Source organism: Canis lupus, chromosome 18 (assembly GCF_003254725.2).
Source record: "Canis lupus dingo isolate Sandy chromosome 18, ASM325472v2, whole genome shotgun sequence".
NCBI classification, from domain to species: domain Eukaryota; kingdom Metazoa; phylum Chordata; class Mammalia; order Carnivora; family Canidae; genus Canis; species Canis lupus.
The window spans coordinates 38808646-38835939 of record NC_064260.1 but is presented as its reverse complement, the minus strand read 5'-3'; the positions used below and the strand labels follow the sequence as shown (position 1 = coordinate 38835939).

The 27294-nt window shown below is 60.2% G+C and overlaps 1 protein-coding gene and 1 long non-coding RNA gene across 2 annotated transcripts; one reads left to right on the top strand and one right to left on the bottom strand.

Moving 5' to 3' along the window:
- Positions 1-2245: 2245 nt before the first annotated feature.
- Positions 2246-26752, bottom strand: TNKS1BP1 (tankyrase 1 binding protein 1). The gene is given in 13 exon segments (XM_025452222.3): positions 2246-2685; positions 3202-3274; positions 3369-3526; positions 4285-4421; positions 4517-4667; positions 4902-5170; positions 5173-5267; positions 10825-12959; positions 14913-16316; positions 20460-20529; positions 21879-22515; positions 23582-23690; positions 26644-26752. Coding segments are annotated over 11 exon segments (5211 nt in total). The 5' UTR covers positions 23676-23690; positions 26644-26752; the 3' UTR covers positions 2246-2685; positions 3202-3213.
- On the top strand, positions 8259-10748 carry LOC112663366 (uncharacterized). The gene is made up of 2 exons (XR_003139188.3): positions 8259-9185; positions 9912-10748. It is a non-coding gene; the product is annotated as an uncharacterized LOC112663366 (long non-coding RNA).
- Positions 26753-27294: the final 542 nt, after the last annotated feature.

Below are 27294 nucleotides of genomic sequence, written 5' to 3'. Positions count from 1 at the left end.
CAAACCCCCTCGGGACAGCAATGACCACGGCCCGTGGCTGGACCACATTTGGGGACAGGACACTGGAAGGAGGAAGAGCTAAGTGGGCAGCAACCCTTCAGAAGACTCTGCCCAACACCCAGCATCACCAGTCAGATCCCAAGGGCACCATCGGCGAAGGCCAGCTGGTTCTCAGGCTCAGCCCGACCCCGAACACCAACTCCAGCTCCTGGAGGGGAGGCCACGCGAGACAACCCCCTGGGCTCCACTCCTGTCCAGTTCCCAAAGGCTTCCCCCGTCATCAGGAATCCGATCTGTATGCGGCCGGGCTCTTGGTGAGGGCCTCAGAAGCAAGGGAGAGGGGAGAGGCAGTGTTGAGACATTTCTAACTTTGATGAAATCAGGACAAGGTTCTCGGGAAGGGACAGCTCCGCTGCCTAACACGCAGGGAAAGGACTGGAAAGGGGGGGATTCCTGCATACACACATTGAGCTGTTGCCTTTAGCCTGAGAGGCTGTACGCTCGACTCTTCCAGAGCTCATTCACCTCTTCAGAAAATGCCTTCAGAGCCACCTTTGACTAAAATCGATCAGCTTCCTGGATTGCCCAGAGTATCCCCACAACGCAAGCCTCCAAGTGACTTTCAGTGGTCTCCAAAATCCAAAACCAGGCAAAAGACCACCACCACCCAGCTGTCTGAGGCGACTCTCAAGAACCCCAGGCTCGGTCTGAGAAATGGCAGCACAAGAATGTTACCATCTCAGTTGTGGCATTTGTCACACACCTGCCTTTGTGGTCAAAGCCTGAGTGGGTTGCCCTCTCTCCTGGGCTCCCAGCAAAGGCCCTGAGCCACTCTCCAGGCAGAGGGTGAGCAGAGGACACCCCCCACCCACACCAGATCTGGCTCTGCTTCCCTGGGAGCCGGCCCATCTCTTCTCCCTCCCAGCAGAGCCCGGGCACTGGGACAGCCCAGACTCCATTTGTCCCACTAATGAGTCTTAAGTGTTTGGCTTGGGCTCCTGCCAGTCCTACTCCTACAAGGAAAAGAGAATGGGAGAGAAGAGGACAAAGCTCACGCCGGCTCGGCTCTGCTGGGCCCTGGGAGGGTTGGCATGGGGGCTGCCTGGCACAGACCCAGGCACCAGCCCGAGGCCCCTTCACCTGTCTTTCCCCTCTACTTCAGGGGAGCTTCTCGAAATGCAGATTCCTGGGCAGAGCTACTGGATTGGAAGCCTAGTGGGGGCCCAGGAATGTGCATTTTTAAATAGCACCGCAGGGGCTGTGCTCATGGTGAAGGTGAAGAACCACTGCTCTAGGAGGTCCGCATTGGGAATTCCAGGCTGCTGTGGGTATGGTATGTATACGTGCATTTTTCTAGAGCATCCACAGCTTTGGTCAAATTCTCAAATTAGGTCAACAGCCTCTAGATTCCCCTAAAATAAAATAAAAAGCTAAGATGCTCTGGCGAATGCAATGATTTCCAAACTCAGGTGTATCTGACCTCAGCGGCTCAGTTCAGTCCCCATCAAGGCGAGGCCCGCAGGGGCCTCTCCCTTCAACCAGCCTCATAGAAAGCGGTTGGTGAGTCTGGGGAACACAGGATGACACAGAAGAAGGCCGAGTAGGAGGTCAGGGCCCCGTGCACCTTCCAGAATGTATGGGCTAAAGGGGCCCTTAGGGAGCAACAGAAGTCAGACACCGGCAGGAAGGCTGACTCTTCACCTGCACCCAGTCTTCCGTGGCCACACAACTAAACCATATTTCCCACCACAGGCACTCCCCACCCACCCACCCATGCCCCCCCTCTGCTAGCAAGGGCCCTGAGTTCAGTTCTGGCCAATGGAAATCTCCCATCCTGTGGTCCTGGGGAAAGGTCTCCCCAAAGACCTTCCGTCCACTCTCCCCTGGGTGTCTTGGGGGACTCCGGAGCCCCTGCAGAGAGCCAAGCCACCGCAGGGAAGAACTGGCTCCCGAGTGACTATGAGGTGCAGAGCGTCCCTACCACCAACCCACCCCCCAGACTGCCGTGAGCAGCAAATAACCCTGTGTGTTAAGCTCCTGAGATGTGGGGGTTGTGTGACTCAGCAGTCAGCTTCCCATCAGCAGTACACCCCCTCCTCAGGGACACTGAGCCCCCAAGCACCGGGAAAGGGAGCAGGCAGTGGCACGGTGAGCTCCCGTGGGCAGGGGCCAGGCCCAGCACTTTCCAACGCTGGTCTGGCATGGGGGTCGGGGTGCCACAACCACACACCACAGCCTGGGCAGCACCAATTCCCAAAAAACTTTATTGTTTCAAGTGGCAAAATGTTATTGGTCTCTGTGGGGCACCTGGCAGGACGGAGGGAGGCCTGGGCGGGGGCAGGGCTCCGCCCGTTACAAAAATCAAAGGCTTTTATAAAAAATGCTATAAATTGATATCAAAAGAAAACCCGGGGGAGGCTGGAGGAGGAAGCAGAGAGGGGGGTGTCGAGAGCGAGGGAGGAGGGACCAAACCTTCAACCACTAATGCCTGAATCTGGTCAGGAGGGAGTGAGGGAGAGTCAGGAAGGGCAGGGGGATACAAAGTGCATAAATGTGCCTCCCCAGACGCTCCTCAGACGTGGAGGGGACAGAGGCTGCAGCCTGGGGCCTGGTGGGGCTCCAGCCGTCTCCTCGCCGGGGACCCCACAGGAATGGGCATTGCCTGAGACTGCCAGATGGAAGGACCTGCAAGGGGAGGAGGGGGAAGAAGGGGTCAGGGGGTACACCATGGTGGGCAGAGGAGCCACTTCAGCTCTGGCTTCCTGTCCCTTGCCCATCCTGGCTCCCCCCGCTGAGCCTCGTGGTGAGGAGGGTCCCACCTGGGGCCCTTGAGCCTAATAAATACCAGAAGGGCAGGCTGACCCCACTTGGGCCAGCCACGGGGTTGGGGGCCCGTGGGGACCATCCTTGAGCCCAGGGAGGAAGGGTTGGGGCACGGGGTTGGGGGCCCGTGGGGACCATCCTTGAGCCCAGAGAGGAAGCCAGGATGCAGCCCTCCTCCCCATCATCCCAGGCCGGACAACACTGGATTCTGTGGGCAAAATCTAAGGGGAACCAAGGGACCCACCAGGTCCTAGAGCTAGGCTCCCCTGGGCTGCTGCCAGGCTCACAGAGAAGAGGGACAGAAAGGCCTAGAAGAAGGCAGGGGGCCTCCTGAACCCTCCCGTGCAGGTCTTGCCAAGCCCAGGAACCCACACTTACCTCGAGGACTTCTCAGACCTTCTTCTTCTTCAGCTTCAGGGCTTGTAGCCAGTTGGGTGATGATCCTTCTGACCTAGATGGCACAGGGCAAAGGTCATTAGGCAAACCTTAGGACATAAACACGGTTAATTCTGGCCCACCCAGCGAGGCCAGTTGAGGTCACCTACCCTGAGGATTTCTCTGGCTTGGGAGGTAACGCAAGGGGCTTCCCCAGCCCGGGGACCTTGCAAGACTTGGAACGCTGCACCGCGGACTCCTTCTGGCTTGGCTTGTTCTCCGCAGACTCCCCCTCCTCAGCTGAGCGGTTCCGGGGGCGCAACTTGGCCTGTGAGATGAGCCCAAGTGCAGACAGATGTCAGAGGAAGGAGCAGGGTGATTCAGAGGGCAAGGCCTTCTCTTAGGAGCCGTCCCCAGAATTAGGCACAGACCCCTTTGCAGTCCTTCAACCCAGAGGGACGGGAAGTCGCCTGAGCCACACCCTGCACGGAAGGTCCTCGTGAAGGTTCTGCTCCACTGAATCCAGACAATTGGGCTGGATGAAGCGAAGCCGGCAGTGCCTTCCGAGCCCTGTGCCTCCGTTCATCGGGTTCCCTCTGCCTCGGGAACCTCAAACTCCTCCCCATCACCCTGCCCTCCACAGCCAGCTCTACACACACCTCAAGCTAAGATCCGGCACTTCCACGAGCCCTTCCCCATACACCCTCCCATCCAGCAGGCAGGTCGGTGGGTCAGAAGAAGTCACACCTCACCCCGACCCTCCGCCCCCACCCCCAGAAGAGGCCCAGCCCTTATCTGTACATCCCCAACCCCACACCTGCAGCTCGGCCCTTCACCAGAGCTAACAGGAGACAGGGCGTATGTCCTCCTCGCCTTGTGAGGTTCTGGGACTCTGGGACGGGAAGGAATGCCTTGTTCTTCCTCCCATCCCACTCGGGACCCAACAGGGCCCTCAGGGGGAGCAGAAGACAGGAGAATGGGAGGGAGGGAAGGACGGATGGATGGACAGGACAGAAGAAACCCCAGGCAGGCACTCGGGGGCTAGGGGCCGGAGGGGCTGGATGCGCTGGCCGATTAAGACACTACCTTCAGGGCTGACGGGCTCAGGCCAGGAAACAGGTTGACTTTCAGCCCCTTGGTGCCCAGGGACATCCGTGTCCGGCGGTTCTGAGGCTCCTCCACCACCTCCTCGTCTGAGGATGGCACCCGAGAAGCCCGTGGCTCTGCAAGGGCCCAGAGCGGGGGTTCAGCGCGACGGCGAGCCCGGAGCACCGCCCCCACGCAGACCCAGACGTCACCCCACCAGACAGGGGCCTACCCGTAGAGTCCTGGAACAGGCGTGCGTCCGAGTCGGCTGCCTCCGAGAGGCCCAGGGTGCCCCCGGGCCGAATGGCTGGGGCCCGGTGCCCACGCTTGCGCCCCAGGTTGGCTCGGCTCCGGTACATGGCGCTGTCGAGGATCTCGGTGTCCTGGTCGGGACAACAGCAACACCACTGCCATTGCGGTCCCACGGGAACCCTCAACAGCGCATCCCTCCAGCAGCCTACAGCGCCCCGTTCAGAGGGTCACCCACTGCCCGCCTCCTGCCCCCCCTCCCCGGGGGCTGACGCCACTCAGGGAAGCCCTAGGGACCAGCCTCGGGCCACATCGCCCATGTGCCCCCCGACAGCCCAACCACTGCCCTGGGCTCACCCTGCACTGACCTCAATGAAGGAGAAGTCCTGACTGGGAGAGCGGGGCGGAGGGCCCTGAGGGGGCCGCCGAGGGGGCCGTGTGGGGCCCTGGGCGCCCTGCCCGACCCCTGAAGGGCTCCAGGTGCCGTCCACCTCTTCCGTCTGGCTGGCCTCACCATCAGGCTGCGGCCTCCAGGAAAGCAGAGGGGCCCCGCTAGGCTCGAGGGGCTCCCCTGTGTCGGCACCCACTGTGGCTCCGTCCTCCTCCAACAGGCCCCTGGGGCCCGAGGCTGCTGACCCCTGCGGGCTGCCGCCCTGGAGTTGCTGGTGGCCAGCATGTCCTCCAGCAGGCTCTGGGAGCCAGAGGGCGGGGAGCGGGCCGGGCAGCCGGCAGGACTGCAAAGGAGACAGACCAGAGGACAAGGTCACCCATGAGGCCCCATCTTCCTCCCCCAAAGCCCACTTCCCAGTATTGTGCCCCCCTCCAACAGGCTCTCCCTCTCCTGCCTCTCCATGCTTTCCCAGACACCTTCCTTCCGAAAGGACACGGTCGGGGCCTCAAACAGTACAGCACAGAGCGGGCAAGGTGGGCAGCCTGGTTCAAATCCCAGGTCCGCCACTTACTGAGGCTGTGGACAGGTCCCTCCACCCATCAAGGCCTCAGGACCCTCTAACTCCCAAGAGTTGCTGGGGACTGAAATGGGAACCACAGCACAAAGCACAGTGCCTGGCACCCAGCGTGTCCCCAGCACTGACCACAATCATTACTGCTGTCCATGTGCTCCTCATAGGGGCAGCTGCTTGGGTGGTCACTCTCCCTGGGACGAGCCAGGCACTGGCCCCTGCAGCATCCCTCCCTGCACCCCAGCCTCACAGAACGTCCAGGGACTCCCCCAAACACATCACCGTCTTTGCAGACTGCGGTGTATGTGCACAAGCTGTTCCCTGGCCTGGAAGGCTCCCCCACTGCCCTGCGCTCCTCTCCCGGTCACGGGTCCATTCCTCTTCTGAGGCTGGCCCCTCTCCACCCCCAGCCACAGCCCCCCTTCCTGAGCCCTGCGAGCCTGGGGCCCCCACCTGTACCAGCCCCTGCCTCAGAGCCCATCTGGGAACCACTCAAGGGCAAAGACGGCCCCTTTGGCCTTTGTGACCCTGGTACCTGGGCTCGGCCCAGCCAGGAGGAGGATTGAGCAAATGTTCGCCATCCACTGACAGGCTAGATCACCTTGCACCTCAATACGGCCTGTGCATCTTCGGCCCGCCGCTCCCTCAAAACACGACAGACACACCCGGCTCAGCACACACGCTTACTCACATACCTCACACAAGGAGCTGGTGTGTGGGCCAGCTGCCACCCCCTGAAATATGGACACACCCTACACACACTCACAACACACTTCCCTCGAGGCACATGTAGGACCCACCCCCAGAAGCACAGCAGAGCCACACCCCAACACACACACACACACACACACACACACACACACACACAGGCAGCAGCCGGGCAGGCAGGCGTGGGAAAGGCAGGCAGGGGCAGTGCCCGGAAGCCAGGCCTCAGAGAGTTCCCAAAGGGACTGGAAGGGGAGGAGTATAGGGCAGGTGAGTCAGGACCAGGCCGGAAGCGGGGAGGGCAGGAGAGAACATGTGTCAGTCTGTCCTTCCACAAGCTGCTGACAGATGGAAATAAAAACGGTCAGGGGGTGGGGGGGTGGCGGAGGTGGCAGCAGAAGTGCAGCAAGGCCGGGAATGGCGCAGCCCTGGATGGGGGCCAGAGCCAGCTCACCCTGCAGCTTAAAATCACGGAGGCCAGGAGGGAGGGGGCGGTGGCGGCACCCCACCCAGCCTGAGGAGGCCCCGCCTAACGCCTCTCCCTGGGGTGGGGCAGAGACCAGGCTGAGGGCAGGCCAGCAGAGTCAAGGGGATGTGGAACAGCAATGGGTGGATGGAAAGATCCACATCCACATCCAACACGTACGTGGACCCCAGCCGCGTGGGCAGAGGGCAGAGGAAGAACGAGTGGGCTTTGGGGGGGCCACGAGGAAGGGAGGGTGGGAAGTGCACTGGGGAACATGGTGTGCATCCTCCTTGCCGGCCTGTCTAAACTCCAGCTCCAGAGAAGCCTTCCTGCCTCTGTGCACCAGAACACCTGCAACCTGACCCCGCCCTGGCAGGGAAGCAGGAGAAGAATGGTCAAGGCCTGTGCCGAGGGCTGCCGTGGGCACAGCTACAGGCTCCGCCCGTACACCACCTGCCTACTTACCCACTCTGAGCCTCAGTTTCTTCATCTGCAAATCGGGGATAATAAAAGACCTATACTTTGCTGGGTCTGTTGGCAACACATAGGAAATGTGTGCCCAGCACACACCACTGTGTGCTAAGTTTTGATACATTTTTAGGATAATCGGGGCACCTGGGTGGCTCAGCCAGTTGACTGACCAACCCTTGATTTTGGCTCAGGTCATGATGGCTCCTCAGGTTCCAGCTCAGCAGGGAGTCCGCTTGAGGATTCTCTCTCTCCCTGCACCCTCTGCCCTCCCCCCGCTCATGCCTGCTCCCTCCCTGTCTCTAAATAAATAATTTTTTTAAATTTTAATTCTTTCAGGATAATCAGCATCCTCAACACAGGTTCCTGGCCTGAGGACCTGTCACATCTTATACCAGCTATACCCCTCATCCCTGAGTCATCTGGACTTAGAGTCTCCTGAGGGTCAGGACTCTCATCTCCTGACCCTCAAGAGACTCTGTCCAACTGCACCCCACCCCCCCACCGCCATTGTGGGGCAGAGCCTAGGGAAGGGCATGTAGTCAATGTGCACAAAGCCAGCTTCCCCATATTCAAGGCTCCAAGACCCAAAATAAAGGAGGCTCAGGCCTGCAGCTGGAATGATGTGCCTAAAGGGGCAGCAGATGGCCTGGACCCCAGAGACAGGAAACACACCCAGAGAGAGGATGACAAGGCTGGGGCCTGAGGGAACATGAGGGAGCCCGTAATGACCAGCTGTGGACCTTGTGCAAGTCACACTGCCTCCCTGGGCCTCAGTTTCCCCACCCACTGAAATGAGGGAGCTGCCCTCAATGATCTCTGAGGAGATTCTATGAACAGCCCAAAATGACTGAGGTCCCCATATCACTGGGGCCCAGGGGAAGGGCAGGAGATGACCAGGAGGTCACAGAGAAGAGGGGGCAGTGCATGAGCTCTCGGGGGACCCGAGAGAGCTACTCCCACCAGGAAAAGGTGGCCCTAGACACAGAGGAGGGGCCTGTCCCTGTGACCTAGGAGCTGCCCCTATGACCCAGCCATCCCATTCTGGTCCTGTCAAACTGTGCTGGACAGCAATCCATCAAGGGTACCTTTGTCCCACACAGAGTGAATGACAAAAACATCCCCAAGGGCCTCACTCAAGACAGCTCAGATCCAACCAAATTTGCAAAACGGATACAATTATGACTAGCAAGAATTTTTTTCAGTGATTACCACATGCCAAGCAGTTTTCTATCACTTGATGTGTGTCTGAGACTCAATCCTGTGAGTGTGGGGCATAAATTACTCCCAGTGTACAGATAAGAAATAGGAGGCTCTGAGAGACAGAGAGAAGGGAACTTGCCCAAGGTCACAGAGGTGGTGGCTGAATCAGGACTCAAACCTGGCAGATGGACCCAAACCCAGACTACTCTGAACTGGCCTCAAGGAAGTCCCAGGGGAACCTCCAAAACTTCCTTCAAAGAGCAATTTTCCAGGGTATAGGATTTCCCTAAGTCAGATGCCCAGAACTTCCTGGATAGGAGTCAAGTCTGCGAAACCCTGTGCTACAGAGCAGTGAACAGGTTTCCTCATGCCTGTGCTTTCACGGGCTAGCACGTGCTCGTGCACAAACACTCCACGTCTCCCAAATGGACAACACAGACAGAACACCAGAGCGGCTTAAAGGCAGGTTAGAGCCCGAAGCTCAGCCGGCTGGGCGCTGAGGACACCTGCTTCTCCGCTCCTACTTTCCTCTTCCCAATCCAGGCCCTGCGGCCCCCCAGTAGCCCCCACCCCTCTCCTGAACCAAGGGAAAGATACTCCCCTCTTTCCCCTTCTCAAGAGCCACCCAGGCAGAGGGGAAGGGTGGAGGGCCATGGGCCCAGTTCATGGGCAGCCTGAGACTCCCGAGCACTGTGACCACACCTGACAGCATTTATGATGCGGACACCGAAGCCAGAGAGCAGCACTGCTGACTGTGCGACTGTAAGCAGGTCACACCCCTCGTCTACGTGCAAACTGGACATGGTACAGATCCCTTTCCACAGAAGGGGGCAGCTGTGAAGGTTGAGGTAAGATGGGTAGCAGAGCGCTGGGCCCGGCAGAATGGCCGTGTGGGTGACAGAAACCAAGAGCAACCCCGGGGCACTAGGAACCGTAAAGCCTCCTGGGGGGGACGTGAGAAGGTGAGGCTCAGAGACAGCATCCAAGATCCCAGGAGCCCCCAACTCCCCATCCTGTGAAACCACCCCTGCCCTGCAGCCCCCACCCCAGTGCTTCCCCACCTTCCTCTCTCTTTCCCTCCTTCTCCTGAATCCTGGTGCCTCCCCATCCCATCAGTCAACACCCCCACCCACCCCCACCGTTCCCTCTAGACCATTCCAGGTTTCCCCTCCCCCCAACCCCCCTGCCACTACCAGCAGCCCCTTCCACTCACAACACGGCCCCCATCCAACACCTCCCTCCCTTCCCTTCTTCCCCAACTGGGACTGGCCGTTGAGAAGCTCCAGCTTCTTCAGAAAGGTAACCTTTGGGGGCGCCTGGGGGGCTCAGTGGTTGAGCATCTGCCTTTGGCTCAGGTCTCAGGTCGGAACCCCAGAGTCCCACATCGGGCTCCCTGTGGGGAGCCTGCCTCTCCTTCTGCCTCTCTCTCTCTCATGAATAAATAAATAAAATCTTTAAAAAAAAAAAAAAAAAAAAAGGAAAGAAAGAAAAATAACCTTCTATGCAGTCAAGAGAAGAAAACCCCATCTCAATGAACAGAACATGTTAACAAAACAGACGCAATGTCTTTTTAGTACCCCTTGCAGGTGTGAAATCACGTCAGCTACTTTCAGAACATAAAAATCCCTGGGACAAGCTGTGGTTGGCTCGTAAAACTACTGGTCTATTCCTCTGGAAAGTTCCCTCTCCGTCACCATGTGCACGGAGGCCAAGATCACGGGGTCAGAAGCCAGGTCTCCATGACCTTCAGGATCTTAAACTGTTTGCTCTTCCAGGCCTCACGACAGGGCAGGCAGGAAGCACTAGGTTCCCCGTCTCTGCAAGGAATGAGCGCCTCTGTCCGCTCCACTCCTAACCTGCAGCGGCCCAGGCCAACTGGACACAGGGTCCAGTCCTCCTGCCAATGCCGTGAAAGCATCCACGTTCCCTAGCCCGGGAAGACCCGAGGCTTTGGGCCAAGACCTGGGAACAGGTGCTGTGCACAACAACGGAACTCAGAGATGGGCCCCACACCCATTCTTCCAGGACAGTCGCGATACGACGTCACCCAGAAGCCGAAAGCACGGGCAACAGACGAACAGTCCCTCAAACACCGCAATCGTCACCAAAAAAAAAAAAAAATCACCTGCATGTGTGTCACATTTCAATTAAAAAAAATGTAGGGATGCCTGGGTGGCTCACTGGTTGAGTGTCTGCCTTTGGCTCAGGTCATGATCCCAGGGTCCTGGGATTGAGTCCCCCATGCGGCTCCCTCTGTCTATGCCTCTGCCTCTCTCTGTATCTTTCATGAATAAATAAAATCTTTAAAATAAATTAGTAATTTTTTAAAAAAGTAAAATCAGTGATTCACAGTCCAAACCTTCTCAATTTTCCAAACCCTCCTCTCCCCTTTCCCCGGGGAAAGCAGTTTCTTCCTTCCTGAAAAAGGCTCAATGTTTTAGAAAGCTGCCAGCCCTTCCCTCCCACACGAGGATGGGGCTCCCTTACCTGTTTCCAAAGCCAGGGGATTCTCCAGCCTCCATCCTGGGGTCCTCAGGGCAGGTCTCTGGGGAAGGTGCAGGGGGGTCTTCACCCTGGGTCTCTGGCCCGCTTGTCTCGCCAGGCCCCTGCTCTCTGGCCTCCAGGCCCGGGGACAAGGCGCTGCTGTCCCTGAGCCCTAGGTCTGGGCACTGGCTGACCTCTCCCACCCCACGCTCCCTGACTTCACTCGGGGCCCCTGAGAGCTCCACATCCCGGAGTCCCAAGTCTTGGGTCCAGTCCATCTGGCCCACTCCACATCCCCGTGGGTCCTGAGAACCTCCAGACTCTGGGTCACATGGCACCTCCAAATTCCTCAGGCCCAGACTGCTGCCCCAGTCCACCTGGCCGGCCCCAAGCTGTCTGGGGCTGCAGCCTGCCCCCGGGCCCATGCTTCTCAGCCCGAGATCTGGCGTCCAGTCGGCCTGCCCCACCCCACGCTCCCTTGATTTAAGGAACTCTCCGGCTTCCACACCAGACCAGTCAGTCTGCCCCACGCCACTCTCTCTGGCCTGGCTGGGGCCCCCTACCTCTCCGACACCAGCCAGATCTCTGCCCCTCACCCCAACATCAGAGGTCCAGTCCTCCTTCTCCCCGACTCCAAACCCCCTGGGCTCCTCAGACCCTCCAGCCTCCAAACGGCCGGCCAGGTCCACATCTCTCAGGCCCAGCTTGTCTGACCAGCCCAGGTGTCCCACAGCTTCCTCCCTGGCCTCACTCGAGACCCCAGAACCCTCACAGCTGGACACCTCCAAGTTCCTGAGGCCCAGCTGGTCGCTCCAGTCCACGGGCCCAGCTGAGGTCTTCTCCGGAAGCACAAAGCGGCTACCGGCCATCTGGCCAGGAGGGCTCAGGGCAGCACCACTTGCCCGGTCGTCACCGATGATGCCAAACTGGTGGCCTCTCTCGGAAGCCTCCGTGCAGAAGTCACCGCTCCAATCTCGCTGGCCCGGGCTGAAGGTGGCCTCGGGCTGGGAGATGACGCCAAGGCCGAAGTCACCCCCCCAGCCTCGGTGGCCCACCTCCCTGTCTTCCGGGCCAGCATCGCCGGGGCTCTGGCCCCCCGCCTGCTGCCTCCCCTGCTGCCCGCCAGCCTCCTGGCCAGCCCCGCCACCATGCCAGCTGCTCTGGTCTCTCTGTGCCAGTGGCCCGTCCTGGGACGGGGGGGTGCTGGGGCTGAACAGGCCCCCCGACTCTCTCTCTTCGGGCTGGCCTGCGTCCCTGCTGGTGTCGCCTGGGCTGTCTCCACCACTCGGAACCTTCTTCTCAAACTCCTCATCCTGCTGTTGGGCTTCCTCAGGGCTGAAGCCTGCACTCAGGGTTCTCATCCCGAAGCCTCTGTCCTGGGGGCCGGGGGCCGTGGAGCTGCCACTGCTGTAGTCCCTCAGCCAGGCGCTCTTCCCGAAATCCTGATCCGGCTGCTCTGCGCCCCGGCTGCCATAGGTGCCGCGTGAAGACTCTCTCTTCCCAAACTCCTGGTCCTGCCCGTCTGCATCCTGGCTGCCATACCTGCCAAGGAGGTCCTTCTTCCCCAAGTTCTGGCTCTGCTCATCTGTATCCTGGTTGCCATAAGCTCCCAGAGAATCTCTCTTCCCAAATTCCCAGTCCTGAAGGCTTACATCCCGACTGCTGTAAGTACCCAACGAGTCTCTCTTCCCAAATTCCTGGTCTTGGAGTTGCGCGTCCCGGCTGGAGTAGGTGCCCTGGGAGTCCCTCCTTCTGAACTCCCAGTCCTGAACATCTGCCTCCTGGCTCTGCTGAGCACCCAGCTGGGCTGGCTTTCCAATCACCCAGTCCTGGGCTGCAAGGGCCCCCGGGGCCGACACTCCACTGCCATTCCGGCCGGTGACCTCCACACTGTCCTGGCCCATGCCACACCTGCTGGCCCACTCCCTGGTGCTCCCTTCCCCTGCTCCCTGCCCACGCTTGTCAGTCCAGTCCCCCTCTCCTCCAAGGCCTGGGTCCCCTCTAGGGCTTGCACCCCCAAGGCCATAGTTGTGAGAAGTGTCTTGCGACCAGCTGGAAGGACTAAAACTGCCGGGAGGTGGGTCTGCGGTAATCCCAAATTCACTCTGCAGATCTTTCTGGGCCCAGCCAAGGAGTCCCTAGGAATCAGGAAAAAAAGAGACACACGAAGAAACAATGCTTAGCCAATCAGGGTGGGAGTCCAGGATGAGACTCAGCACAGCCCACAACCCCAGAGCCCACTTTGGCTACAGAAAGGCTGGGCTTCGATCCTAGCTGTGTGACCTGGAGCAAATCACTTAACCACTCTGGGCCTCAGGGTCCTCACCCTTAAATGGGAAGAATTCCCCCTGCCTGGGTGGTTTGGGAGAATTAAGCAAGACCGTTTAAACCCAACCTCAGCATAGCACCCAGCCTGCAAGGGGCACTCAATCAATGAACCCACGGTCATGTTTACAGCCCTTGGGCAACACTTGGCTACCCGCCAAGAGAAAGGCTGCCTGGTGGAATGGTGTGAAAGGGGTACGCTTCTGTTAGGGGTGCTCAAGACTCCAAGGCCCTGCACAAGGAACAGTCCGACCCTGCCCCTGGCCCCACTCACCCCTTCCTGAAGCTCCCAGCCCGTCTTCCCTGTGGAAAGTACCCTCTGCCTGGCCCTTCCCAGGAAGACCCTGTAGCCCTCGCCTTATTCCTGGAGGACACAGGAGGGACAGCCTCTGCCACAGGCAAAGGAGCCAGCCCCAGGGCTCCGTGCACCCCACCCACACCCCACACCCCCTGACTCACCCCTTCAGGCGGGGGAGCCTGGGGCTCACGGAGCCGGCCCGCCTCATCCCTCAGCGCCGCGTTGGCTAACAGCCTCTCCAAGACAGACGTGCTGGGTTCCTGGTCCCCAAGCCGGGCCATGGTCCCTGCCCCCGGCCCGCCCCGGGCTGCTGGGTGCTGCTGGGTGCTGCTGGGTGCGGCCGGGCGCAGGGACAGGGCTGGGCCGCTCCCCTCGCCCGGACCTGTCCAACCACTCTGGCTCCCGCTTGCCCTGGCCCTGGCCCCGCTCCCTCACGCTCCCTCCGCGGCAGCTGCAGCTCTGGCAACCCCGCCCAGAAGCCCGTTGAGTCACCCGGAGCCCGGGACAGACACACCTACCAGGAGCCAGGCGGTCTTAACTCCTTCCTGTTCCCCCTCCTCCTCCTCCACCCCTCTGCCCCTAGGGGCCGCCTGGCTCCTCCTTCCTTCCAGCCCCGCCCCTACCAGCCCAGGCTGGCCTTGAAAGACATTTCAAAAGCCACCTGGACCCCAGCCCTTAAATTCAGAGCAGCCTGGTAGCAGAAAGGGCACTGGCCAGAGGCCTGGCACCCTGACCCAGGCCCAGCCGCCAACTTGCTGGGTAACCCTGCCCGAGGTTCGGCCTCCTCTGGGCCTCAGCTGCCTGTCTACAAGGCAGGTCTCGAGCTCAAGGGTAACAGCATCCATAAAGCCAGCCCCCAGCAAACTCAGGATGAGCCACGCGCTATTCTTGGTGCGTTACAGGTAACACGACTTCCTTAGTCTTTGCCATGGGAGGGAGACTTCATCGCTGTCACTCCCATTTTACAGACAGAGAAAGGCGAGGCCCAGGAAAGTAACCTGCTCCAGGTCACATGTGGGCAAACAGCAGAGTAGCCAGGCAGTCTGGCTCCAGAGCCTGTGCGCGAAGCGGCTGTGCTACGCTGCGTCCACAATCCCATCTGCAAAGACGGCCTTAAGGCTCAGCACACGTCAAGCACTGCACTGCGCCCCTTCCACCTCTCGTTCTACCACACTAAGACCCGAAGAGGCCAAAGCTCTTACTGTGAAAGGTCTGTGAAGCTCAGGAGTTAGGGTACGTTAGCAAGGCCGCTCAGCCAGTGGGAGCTGGAGCTGGGTTATGAACGCACACCAGTCCCGCACCCCCTCCTCCATCAGCTCTGCCACACTGTACAGCCCTGAGGGACACAGCTACAGGTGCCTTGCTCACGGCTATATCCTGAGCTTGAGACACATAAAATCCACATTGAAAGAAAGCCCACCGAAGCTCTGCTTCCATCCCGAGGCCTCCCCGTGCCATCGGTCCTCACCTCAGAGCAGGCACCTGGGGTCTGTGCGTCTTTCAGTTCGGATCCAGCTCCCCGCCTTGTGCTGCCAGCACTAGGTGGTGGCGAGGCCAGGAGGTCGTCCAGCCAGCGGGAGCTGCTGTCGGGGCCTGCAGGCTCGGGGGACACACTACAAGGGTCTCGACCTTCTGTCCTGGATTGGGTAGCCTCAGCCTGGGCCAAGGTCATGGCCTCCTCCTCAGCAGGCAATGCCTGCTGGGGGTCAAGGGTATCCGCAAAGAGGACACAGAGCTGGTCAGGGGGTGCTGGCTGTTGCTGCCCCAGGACTGGCTCCAGAATGGGCAGAGCAGCCTCCCTGGTGGCCAGAGGGAGCAGAGACTCCTGTCCTGCCAGGGGCTCCCGCTCCTCATATCTCTCCTCTGCCTGCAGCAAGGCCACTCCAGGTGGACCCCCAGGTGGTGATAAGGGCTTGAGGGGATCAACTGGCGACTGAGGTTGACTCTCCCCATCACCCTTCTGGGTTGGGGAGATGCCTGGATCATCCGCTTGCACCTGGGAACCAGGACTTCCTGGCCCCTCTGGAGCTGACTGGGCCCCCCGCCCCTGCTGGGACGCTCCTTCCTCTCTGCTGGATGCAGCCCAGTCACTAGCCTCAGCGGCCTCAGCGGCCTCAGTGGCTTCAGTGATGGGGGAGGGAGGGGGGGAGTCCAGCCGCCACACCCCCAGACCCGAAGGCCGAGTAGGGAAGGTCCATTCAAAGGACTGGGACAAGCTCCAGTTGGACTCTGTCCCACTCCCAAAGGGACGATCCAGGGCAGACTGGCTCCCCTGGGTTTGGGGCAGAGCAGCCAGTGAGCCCCCCAGCTTCTCCTGGTCTTGGCCAGGCGGCCGGAGCACACCTTCAGAAAATCGGCGCTGAGCCAGGCTGTTGGGAGGACGGTCTAGGTCACCCCTGGCTACCACATCCCCAGATGGAAACGTCCGAGGAAGATCCAGCAAGTCACCCCCCTCAGGCAGGGGCTGGGCAGAGGTAGCTGGGGGCTTCTCCAGGCCATGGTGCCCTGAGACGCTCTCAAGGGCCAGGCTGCCATTTGCAGGGGCCTCTGGGGCTGCCACAGCAGGAAGCCCTAAGCTCGGGGAACAGCAGGAGCTCTGACTCTCATCGGGCAGGGCTACAGTTGGGGATGCTGGGGTCACAGGGAGGCAGGGAGAGGGCCCAGAAACTGTGGGACTCTGGACTTCCGGAAGCTGAGAGTGGTGGGGAGAGCTCTCATCAGGTGAGCGAAGTCGGGGAGACCCCTCATCGGGTGAGCGAAGTCGGGGAGACCCAGGGCCCAGGCCTGAGACTTCCGTGGGGAGACCTGGGCTAGCAGAGCCTGCATTCTCGGAGGCAGGGCCTGGACTCGAGGGGTCCCAGGGCTTGGAGATCTGTAAAAGAAAGGTCAAGAGCCATTACTCGCCTCCCGGGTGGGGAGGAGACCCCTGCCAACCCCAGAGACCCCAGCTCAGCTGCTTCCTCATACTCTCACTCCACAAACCAGAAGAGGAGACAGGGGCTCAGAAGGCGGGTCTCTCAGGACAGCTAGGAGAGGCCCCAAAAGTGATTTAGGGTACCTCACGCTTCTTAGGGTTTGCAGACCTCACCACAGGCCCTCTCCCAGAAAATGCACACAGCCTCACTCATATCATTCCTGCCCACCCATCCCAGAGCTCATCTAAGGCCCAAAGAGCTCGTGGTACATGGGTCAAGAACACTGACTTCACAAAGTGAAAAGGAAACTGGGGGATGTGTCATCTGGGCTGCTGGGGGGGATGCTGCCTCAGAGATCTCCAAGCCCAATGTGGTGCCAGAACACGGGCTGGTGGAGCAGATACAGGGAGCCCCCCCACCCCCCCACCCCCCCGTTCTGTGGATCCATAGGTCCCTGCACTACCCACCACCCGAGGCAGCAGGCAGGCCTTGACTCAAGATTCAGGCAAAGAGCACCAAGGGACATGAAAGCACATGGCCTGGAGTCACGGACCCTGCCCCTCCTCGGCCATATGCCGTCCTGCAGGGTGGCTGCTGGAGCTCCCGGGGCCTCGGCTCTCCCCTCTGTACGCTGGGGCTGCACACCCATCTCACAGAACCAGGTCAGAACTCAGTAAGATCTGCGCTTGTGGCCTCTTGGGCTAGGACTTACAGAATAAGGGATGCTCTGGGATGGGGGCTTGGGGTGGGAGAAAGGGGCAAAGGGGACTCCAGGCACCTGATATCCGCCCCTCCACTGGGCCTGTCCCTAAACAACGAAGGAAACCTGGCTCTTTCTGACCTCCGCCCTCCCCAGGGGTCACACTTCCCCGGCCACCCTCTCCGATGGGACAGTCTGGGCAAAGGAAGGGAAGGTCTTCCTCACTGCTCAAAGCCCCCTCCATCCCTCCAACCTCCCTCCTGTCTACAAAACTCCAGTGTTGGGGGCATCTGAGCAGCTCAATAGGTTGAGCGTCCGACTCTTGATTTTGGCTCCGGTCATGATCTCAGGGTCCTGGGACTCAGCCCCACAGTGGGCTCTGCACTCAGTGGGGAGTCTGCTTGGGGTTCCCTCTCTCTCCCCCTTTGCCCCCCCCCCCCCGCCACATTCTTTCTCCCCTCTCTCTCAATGTCTAAAATAAACAAATCTTTTTTTTAAGATTTTATTTATTTGAGAGAGAGCAAGACGTAAGGGGGGGGAGGAAGAGGGAGGAACACGGGCTGACACTTAGCCAACTGAGCCACCCAGGTGCCCCAAATAAATAAATCTTAAAGGAAAAAAAGAACAAAATCATCCAGTCTTAAACAACATGCCCCTAAACCACAGCACCCACAACCCTCCTGCCCGTGCCCCCTGCAGAGCTCACTCCCGGATCACAGCAACCCTCCCGAGCGCTAGCCACCCCTTATAATCTGTAGTGATTCCAACGGCCACACGGGTAACACGTGTAGTCCCGGCTCTCTGTTCCTGGACCTCTTGACTTTGTAACCCATCAGTCCCAGGTCTCCACCTCCCTACAGCCACACCTGGGGCCGGACGTGGCTGGAGAGGAGCAAGCAAGCAGGATGCCTGGTCTCACCTCTGCCCGATGGATATTCGAATCTCCAGGACCCCAGATGGGCCTCAAGTGCCCAGCAGTCCCCCAAAACTTCCCCTCCCCTGCCCACACCCGAAGGCCATGTTTTTGCATCTTGTTTTCTCAAGCCCCAACACCACCTGCCGACCCCCCTCAGCTGCCAGCACCCCCAGCTGCCAGCCCTCACATCACACCCCCCCCACCCCCACACCCCCCCACCCTCCCCCCCACCCCCGCATGTGAGCCCAGGCACCGCGCTCCCCTTCTGTGCCTGTGAGCTGTCCTCGCTCGGCGCTCTCCCTCCTGTACGCTGATCTTTCCTTTACTACGGGCTCATTTCCATCAGCTCACAAACTGCTCTCATTTCTTCTGTTTTAAGGAAAAAAACCTCTTGACCTCACCTTTCTCTAAAGCTATCACCCAGTTTCCCGGACACGTTGCCCATGTTCACTCTCTATCCAGAGAGTTCCTCTCGTCCCATTCTCTTGTGAACCCATTCCAAACAGCCTTGTCCCTGCAGGATGCCAGCTAACGCTCTTGTCAAGGTCACCAATGACCTCTCTGTGGCCAGCTCCCATTCCCAGGGCTCACCTGCCTTGACCTGGCAGCAGCATCTGACCATGGATCATGCCCTCCTCCAGCCCCGAAGCTGGCTGCTGGCTCCGTGTGGCCTCTACGACTGCACCATCCCCGACTGCCCCCCCCCCCCCCCCCCCCCCCCGCCCCAGGTCACCCCTGCTATGCCTGGGGCCTACGCCCTCTGCCCTGCTGTACCTCCCCAGCTCCTCTGGGGACCTTAACCACCTTAACCACCACCTGTACACTGACAACTACCCAGCTGCCCTCCTCACACACACACACAATATTTCCATTTGGATGTCTAAGAGGCATCTCAAACTCAACAAACCCAGAAGCAAACTCCTCATATCCCTCTGATCCTGTTTCGCCTTTTTTTTTTTTTTTTCTTCATGAGAGACACAGAGAGAGAGAGAGAGAGAGAGGCAGAGACACAGGCAGAGGGAGAAGCAGACTCCCTGGAAGGAGCCCGATGTCGGACTCGATCCCAGGACTCCAGGATCAGTACCTGAGCCGAAGGCAGAAGCTCAATCACTGAGCCACCCAGGTGCCCGCCCCCACTTTGCCCTTCTAAGTCCCCATGTCCTCACCCTCCACTGCATAGGCCAAAAGCCCTGCTGTCATCTATGACTCTGGACTGGCTCACTCGTCTATCAACCTACCTGTAAACCCAGCCAACTTCACTTTAAACCCGACCCAGAGTTGACCCCCAGGGTCCAGGCGCCATCACCTCCCACCTGGTCCCTGCTGCTATTAGCTCCCTGCAACCAAGATGCCTCTTTATAACAAAGCCAGCGACTCCAAACCTCCCTGTGGCCTCATCCCCTCACTGAAGCCTAAGTCCTTCTAGTGTCCTGTGTGGCTCGCTCCAAGCACTCTGACCCATCCCATCAGACCTCACTAGCTGCAACCCCTTCTCTATCCCTGCAGTCCAAGCGTCCTGGCTTCCTAGCTGGGAAGGTACCAAGTCCCTTGTACTTGCAGCTCCCTCTGCCCAAAATGCTGTTCCCCAAACACCCACACAGCTCACTCCCCTACCCTTGTGGCAAGGCCTCCCTGATTACCCTCAGCCCAGAGCTCTCTGCCTCTATAGGTCTCCCGCACTCGTCTGACCCACTTCGGTCTGCGGCTTCGCAGGGACAGCTGTGCTTGTGTCTGTCTCCCCGCACCAGAAGGTGAGCTCCCTGAGGGCAGGACAGTAGGCCCTTGGTTCCCTGCTGTGTCCCTGGCACCCAGCTTGTAATAGTTGCTCAGTAAGTATTTGCTGGATGGACAAGGAGATGTGGTCAGGTCTCCATTGTGGGGGGGACAGGACAGCCTTTGGCTAGCAAGGGCTCTGTGAGCAAGAAGGGAGGTCATTCCTTAGGAAAGCAGGCCAAGGTGACCATCCTCTGAGCACCCTGTGGGGAGCTGTGGGGATTAAACAGGAAATTCCCCCCCTTTGGAGCCCCACGAAGGCAGCCCAGCCAGGGAGAACACTGGAATCAGGCTCCTGGGATCCTGCTTCAGCCCCGGGTACCTAACCTTTGTGAGCTGCGGCATGCATACACCTCACTTGGGGCCAGGAGGGGCCACTAGCCAGAGCTAACACAACGACTAGGTCAATGTTCCTGGGACGTGCCCCACGCACGGCAGGTGCCTGATCGGCTACAGCAGTTGTTAGAAACACTGTCATTATTCCTCAGAACGACCAGTCTCACGGCCCCAACCACGCCTAAGCACCTCAGTGATCAAGAAAGCTGGCCTGGGAGTCCAGAAATCTGAGTCCTGAGGCCAGACCTGGGGCAATCACCTCCTCTCCAGGCCTCAGTGCCCCATCTGAACGACAAGGAGGTAACACAAAGGATCGCGGGTGACCCTTCCAGCTCTAAACAACTATGATTGATTCTTAATGGAAGGCCAACTCACATCAGCAGGTGGGTCCGAGCCGGCCGGCTGAGCCAGGTCCCCGTTGAAGGCCAGGTCCAAAGGGGCACTCCTGGGAGGGAACAAGACAGGAAATGGAGGCACAGAATGGAGCAGCCCGTCACCGATGGACACGGGGAGAGTGGCTCGAGAGTCTGCTGAGTGACTTTACTGGCACCCAAAGTTACCCGGCTCCCCCAGGCCATGTACCAAGGAGCCGCACCTGGAACTACTGAGGACAGACATGCCGGAGCTCCCAGAGATAAAGCGCCCATTCCCTTCCTGCACATCAAGGGTTAAATGCCCTGCTCCTCTAGGCGAAGCACCCTGCCTGCACAGACCCTCAGTGGTCCCCAAAAGGTTAACGCCCCCTTTCCCCAGCCCCTAAGGAGTTAATGTTCTCCTCCAGCCAGGGAGAGTGCAGCTGGTCCCGACTGCCCTGCCAATGCTTCTTGAAGGATTGCAGGGGGAGGATGAGGGGGAAGAGTGATTTTCCAAAGTTGAAGTTGTTCCTCTTATGCTCTGCTTAGATCAAGGAAAGGGAGGAAACCAGAAAGCGGACCAGCCTGGGCAGGGTGTGACCTCCCAGAGGCCTGGGACAAAACAGGGTGAACTGGGGCCCCTACCCTCCAGGCACCTGCAGGGGAGAGAAGGGCAAGGCTGGAAGGCAGGGTAGGGCAGGGGCCCTCAGCCTTGGGCTCAGCCCGCACCACCGCAGCCCTGCCCTTCAGGGCAGCAGGAGGGGGAGGGCAGCCTCTTCCCCCAGGGGCACCTCCTGGCCAGCCCGCCTTTACAAGGGCACCAGCTCTGGAGAGACGAAGCATGTGCACAGTCTCCAACCTGGCCATGACCTCTGTGCATGGACGCTTGCTGGCTGGGCATCAAGGTGTGCCCTGTCTTATCTGTTCTATCAGACTCCTCCTCGTGGGCAGACTGCACCCTACTCATCCTGCCCCCCCCCCCCCCCCCCACCAAGACCTGCACACTGCTCCACCCACAGTGGGAGCCACACAGAAGAGAACATGCTCTGGAATCAAACAGACCTGAATTCAAATCCCGGGTCCATCTCTTACTGGCTGAGCAACCATGAGAAGTCGCTTCAGAAACTCAGTTTCCACATCTCTAAAACAGGTCTAATACTCTCAGCATGGTTGTCACTTAAATGAGTCAAAATTCAACCCTCGGTATAAAAAGACCTAAAAATAAACCTCCCTATGGAACATTTGAACTCTGCCGTGAACGTCCGTCCACTCTGCAAACAGCACTACAATCATACAAAGAACGGAGTACCAATGATGATAAGGAACGTTCTGTGACTTAGTCCAGGGTCCGCCTGCACTCACGGCACACTAAGCTAAACGTGAAGGTCGCAGTCCCAGGCAAAGCCACCCACAGGCCCTCCTGACTGCCTCCCCGCCTCACCTCTCCTCAGGGGTCTTGCTGGGCTCTTCCTGGCACTCGCTGGGAGACTTGGCTGGCCCCTCCTGGGACCATCCCCTGCAGAGGGTCCCATTGTCCTCATCCCTGGGACCAGTAGTGGCCACACCATAGGTCCTGGGGCCATATCTTGAGCTGCCATCATGGTTGAAGGTGAGGCGGGAGCCCCAGAGGCGATCAGGGCTGGCAGGGACCTCCTTCCGAGGCTGTTCCATCTTGGCCAGGATCTCTTCCACCGTGGCGGCTGCAAAGCGCTCTGAGGCTGGACGGAAGGGGGCGGGGGCCTTCCGCACACCTCCTGGGGCAGCACATCGAGCTGGGGGTGTCAAAGGGGGCATCTCTTCTTTCCCAGCCTCCTCTTTCCCAATCTCTCGAGTGGCTTCTCCTCCAGTAGAGGCCTCAGCCACTGGCCTTGGTGCAAAGGGAAGAGGACGCTTGCTGCCACCATAGGGTTGGGGTCCGGCCAGCATGTTCATCTTCCGGGCAGAAGGCAGCTCAGCCAGGGGACCCCGGGGGGGTCGAGGCCCAACAGGCACCAGCAGGCTGGGCTTGGCAGGCAGGGCTGGCTTGGCAGGCAGGGCCCGGGGTTTGGGCTTCACGGGGGGTTTGGCCCGAGGGTCACCTACCAAAAGGAAAAGGTTGGTTGGGGAGCTGTCAGAAGAACCAGGAAGCAGAACTTCATCTCCCACCCTAAAAACTCAGAATGTTCACATCTGTCTAGGTGCAAGTCAAATGTCAGCTCTTCCAGGAAGCCTGTCCCGATTTTCCAGACACATCTCAGGAGCATCTTCCCCCATCTCCAAGTTTCAAAAACATTAGTCAATCCCCCTTAAAAGCCAAAGCTACTTAAGGGCCTGGCTGGCACCTTATTTCTCCTTGTACCCCACTTTGCACCCCAGCACATGTTCTTCTCAAATGAACAAATGAATGAACAAGAACCAATAAACAGATGCTTGCCTGCCCACATCGGGCAGCCAGGCCACCATGTTCCCACTGTCCTTTCCTCTGACATGACACTCTGCTACACCACCACCCAGAGTGAACACAGCTCAGCTTCCCCGCTCGGCCTCCCCACTGCCTTCCCCCAGCCCACGCACACCCAGGCCCCTCCCGCTGTCATCTGGTGTGTGATCAGGTGTGCGATCAGGAATGCAAATGTACTATTGACCTAAACCAAAGAGAAGTAAATCTGCTACAGGAAGAAAACAAGACCAGAAACCTACCTTGTACGTAAGGCATTCTAATGCCAGATAAAAGACTTAGAATTACTCATGGCCACGGCCCTTCTCACTGAATCCTGTATCACCCACTCATTGGGCTCAGCCCAAGAAAGGAGTCTAGACAGAGTCAGGAGGCCTGGGTTCAAACTCCCCCCACCAGGTGTATGCCATTTCTCCCCTAGACCTCAGCGTCCTCCCCTGCACGCCACACGGTTAACCCCAGGGTTGGGGTTAACCCGCTTCACCTGGAAGGTCAATCCACCCTCATGTGCTGGGGATGGAGGTTCTCGAACACTTCTGAACGCTCTCCACGGGAGCAGACAACCTTCAGAACTCATCCTGCACATCCCCAGCAGCGTACCTCCTGCCCTCACTCCCCCACCCCCTCCAAGACAGAGCAGGGGGTTCGGCTGCTGCCCCTCCCACTCTCCTCCCAGCCACCCTGCTCCACCCTGCACCCATAGGTACCTGGCTCGGAGCCAGCAGATCCCAGCTCCTCCTCCGTCTCCCGGGGCGGTGGGGAAGCCATGGCAGTGCCTTCCCTGAGAGCGGACACTTTCATCACAGGCGGCAGACCCTGCATGAAGAGTTGGAGAGCAGAGGGCTGTGAGCCGGGGGGCTGGAGACCCAGGAAAAGAGGGAGGGAGACTGAGAAGGCAGAGGGGCTGGGCACTGGCAGTAGGCGTAGCTGACACAAGTCTCCTACTTCCAGCAGAGGCAGAGTGTGGGACAGGAAGCAGGAACTTCGGAGGGGGGTTGGGGAGGTCAAGAGCGGTCCCCTACAGCTGTAACCTCCGCTCTTCCCAGACCACTCTCTAAACTCCGGGCTCCTCACCCTAAAGTCCCGGAGCGGCAGGGACCCGCTGCTCCCCGGGGCAAGCTCTCCAAGACCCCCTACTTACCGTTCCCAGGGCACCCCTTGGGGCCGGCGGCCCAGCCTGAGACGTCTACTCAGGGGCAGAGCAAGAGGGCCGCGAGCTCTGAGGTCCCTCCGTGAATCACCTCATGGGAGACGGGAAAAACCCGCTCCTCCCCAACCTGGGGCTCCGCCCCGCCGCCTGCCTCCCCCTTCCCGCTCTCCCTCCTTCCCCCCTCCCCCTGCAGCTGGGAGTGGTTCCCTCTCCCCGCTCAGCCCCCCCCTTTCTCCTTCCACATCCCAGCCCCACTCCCGCCTCCCTCCGAGCCGTCTCATCCAAACACGGAAAAATAAGGAATAAAAAGTAAACATCTGGAATACATTTTTTTTTCTTTAATTTCTCAATCGCTTTGGCTTCAGCTTGGAATTTGATGAGGTAAAGCCAGGGCCTAGTCCTGTTGCCATAGCAATGGCCTCCCACTGGATTTCCAGAGCCTCGCCAAGAGGAAGGAGGAGCCGGCCCAGGCCTGGGCTGGGAGAATGGGACAGGACTTGAGAACATCCGGGGGGTGGGGTGGCTTGGGGGAAATAACTCCCCGGGGTTCCCCCTTCTAGGCAGTCAGGGTGGGAGAGCCTATGAAATGGGGATATTGGGCATCACTCAGCAGCCCAGGGTCGGTCCCAGGGATTTTGAGGAGGGGGAGCCAAAGAAATTTTAAACCAAGCAACACAGCCCTATGGCAGAGACCGAATGATGCCCCTCCTCTAAGCCTCAAGCAGGAGCTTTGGGGTCTGACACATCAGGATTCAAATGCTGAGTGGCTCTACCACTTCTTTAGCTGTGTGACCTTAGGCACACTGCTTACTTCTCGATGGCTCAGTTTCCCTATGTGAAACACAGCTTTACCTGAGACTGGCGGGAGGCCTATGTGAGAGTGCACGCCTAACCCATAAAAAGTATCCAGCAAATATTGGCCAGCATTAGTAGGATTCCATGCAGGGTCACCAATGAGCTAAGATCCTTGGTAACTAACTGCCTCTTCCTCTCCCCAGGCCACAGGCTGCCAGCACTCCAAACCACTCCTCCACTCCCGCGGGCCCATCTTGTCACCTGCTCCTCAGACACCCCACCACCTCCTCAGTTCCCATTCTAGCTCCATCCCACCCACAAGACCCCCCAGGCTCCAGAGCCCTACCCCTCTCATTCCTAAGGCAGGAGGAGGCTTCCCATCACCGGGCATGCCCGCAGCCCTGAGGACAGCCCAACCCTCTCCCGCCTGCAAGGGGCACTGCTTTCCTCACCACCCACTCCAGCTGGCCTGGGGGAGACAGCGCCAAATCCTGAGAGGAGACCCCTGGGGCCCAGCCTTGGCAGAACCCAACCACCCCTCACTTTTGCCCCTGCCCCAGCTGGCTCCTAAGATGGGAGAAAACACGACAAGGGTAAAGACAAACCCAGGACCGTCAATCCCTTGGTCAGCCAACTACAAGGGAGCAGCGCACGCGGTGGGTGGGTGATAACTGTGCAGAGCCAGTCCGAGTGTGCATGGGGGAGGGGCGCACGACAGGGGGAAAAAAAATTTAAAAACACACAAGATTGTTTCCTTGTCCTTGAACATTATTAAAAGGGACATGGTGTGGGTGGTTAGAAATGGGGACAGATTGGCCCAGAACCATAAAACCCTTTCACTTGGGGGGCCTGATGGGCACCTCTGCAGTAGGAGGGGCTGCAGCAATGAAGGGGGGGGTTCGGCTTCCCCACCTGAGGGCCACAGAAGCTCAGAGGGCCCAGCCAGGAAACCCAGGTGACCAAGGCCGTAGCCAAAAGCTGTAGAACGGCAGCAGCACTGAGCACTCCTGAGCCCCAACAGTCAGCGGGAGACCAGCCGACCCCCGGGCGCAAAGGCCACCAGGGGGGCTGGGGAGAGGCTGGGCAGCTCCAGCCCGGGGAGGCAGCGGCCCAGCGCGCCCTCAGCGCCAGCGGGGTCGCCCCTACGGACCCTGGGATCTCCGGCCGGATCCGGGGCCAGAGAGGTCGGCAGGGACAGCACGGAAACCACCGGAGGAGGGAGGGCAACGGGAAGACGGAACAGCCCGGGGCGAGGGGCCGTCTGGAGGGGCCCAGTGGGGAGCCCTGGACACAGAGGGGACGCCGGCCGCCGAGGAGGAGGAGGAGGAGGAGGAGGAGGAGGGGAGAGGAGGAGGAGGGGGCGGCGGCAGAAGCGGAGGACCGGTGCGCTGGCTGAGCAGCCGGCGAACAGACGAGGGACTGGGGACGCGGGCCGGGTGGGGGCGGACTGGGGTGGCTGGGGGCGTGCCGCGGGAGCCGGGGAGGGGGCGGGGGTCCCTCCAGCAGCTCCGCCCGCCCCCGGCCCCGCCTCAAGCCCTCGCCCCCTCCCCCTCCCCCCTTTCTTCTAGCTCGGCCAGCACGAGCTCCAGACCCTGCACCCACCGCCCCCGGGCGCACGCGCCCGCTCCCCCGCGCCCCCCGCGCCCCCCGCGCCCCCCGCGCCCCCGGCCCCTGCAAACTTTCCCGCTGACCCCCGCCCCCCGCCACCACCTCCACGACCCGAGGTCCCGGCAGGAAAGCGCCCACTCCCTCCATGCCTCTCCCCCGCCCCCATCCCGGACCCCGCCCCCTCCCTCGCCCTCCTGCCCGCCCCCGCGCACTCACGCGCTCCCCGGGGATCCGGCTCCGCGCGGCTCGGGCTCGGCGCCCCGACGCCAGTCCTCGCCGCCGCCGCCGCCGCCGTCACCGCGGGACCAAGCCTGAGCGAGCCCCGGCGGGGCCCCGCCCCTGGCTCCGCCCAGGGCCCCGCCCCCAGCGCGCCTCGTGAATATTCATGAGCCGGTGGGACCCGGGAGCGGGAAGCCCAGGCCGGGCACGCCGAGCCGTATGCAAATGAGCGGCAGCCCCGGCGCTCAATTATTTATGAGTCTTGCAAATAAGGGGCCTGACCCGGGCTCGGACCCCGGCGAAACTGACGCAACTCGGCGGCTGGGAGCGCTTGGGCGAGATGGCCACCGAGACGGCTGCCTAGAGAGGCGGCCTGAGGACTGCCGGCTCCGGCTCGGGCTCGGGCTCGGGCTCGGGCTCGGGCTCGGGCTCGGGCTCGTGCTCGGGCTCGGCGGGCCGCAGGCCCTGATTGCAGCACCATAGAGTCCCGGCGAGAAAGAAGGTCACCGCTGGCGGACCGGAGGGGCTTCCTGCGGCGAACACCTGAGAACGCGCGCAACGTGGCCGCTCCACGTGTACCGGTCGAGGCGTGGAGCCGCCGTGGGGGCGGCCGCGGGCCCCGGCTCTCCAGCCGGCCCTCGCTTATGT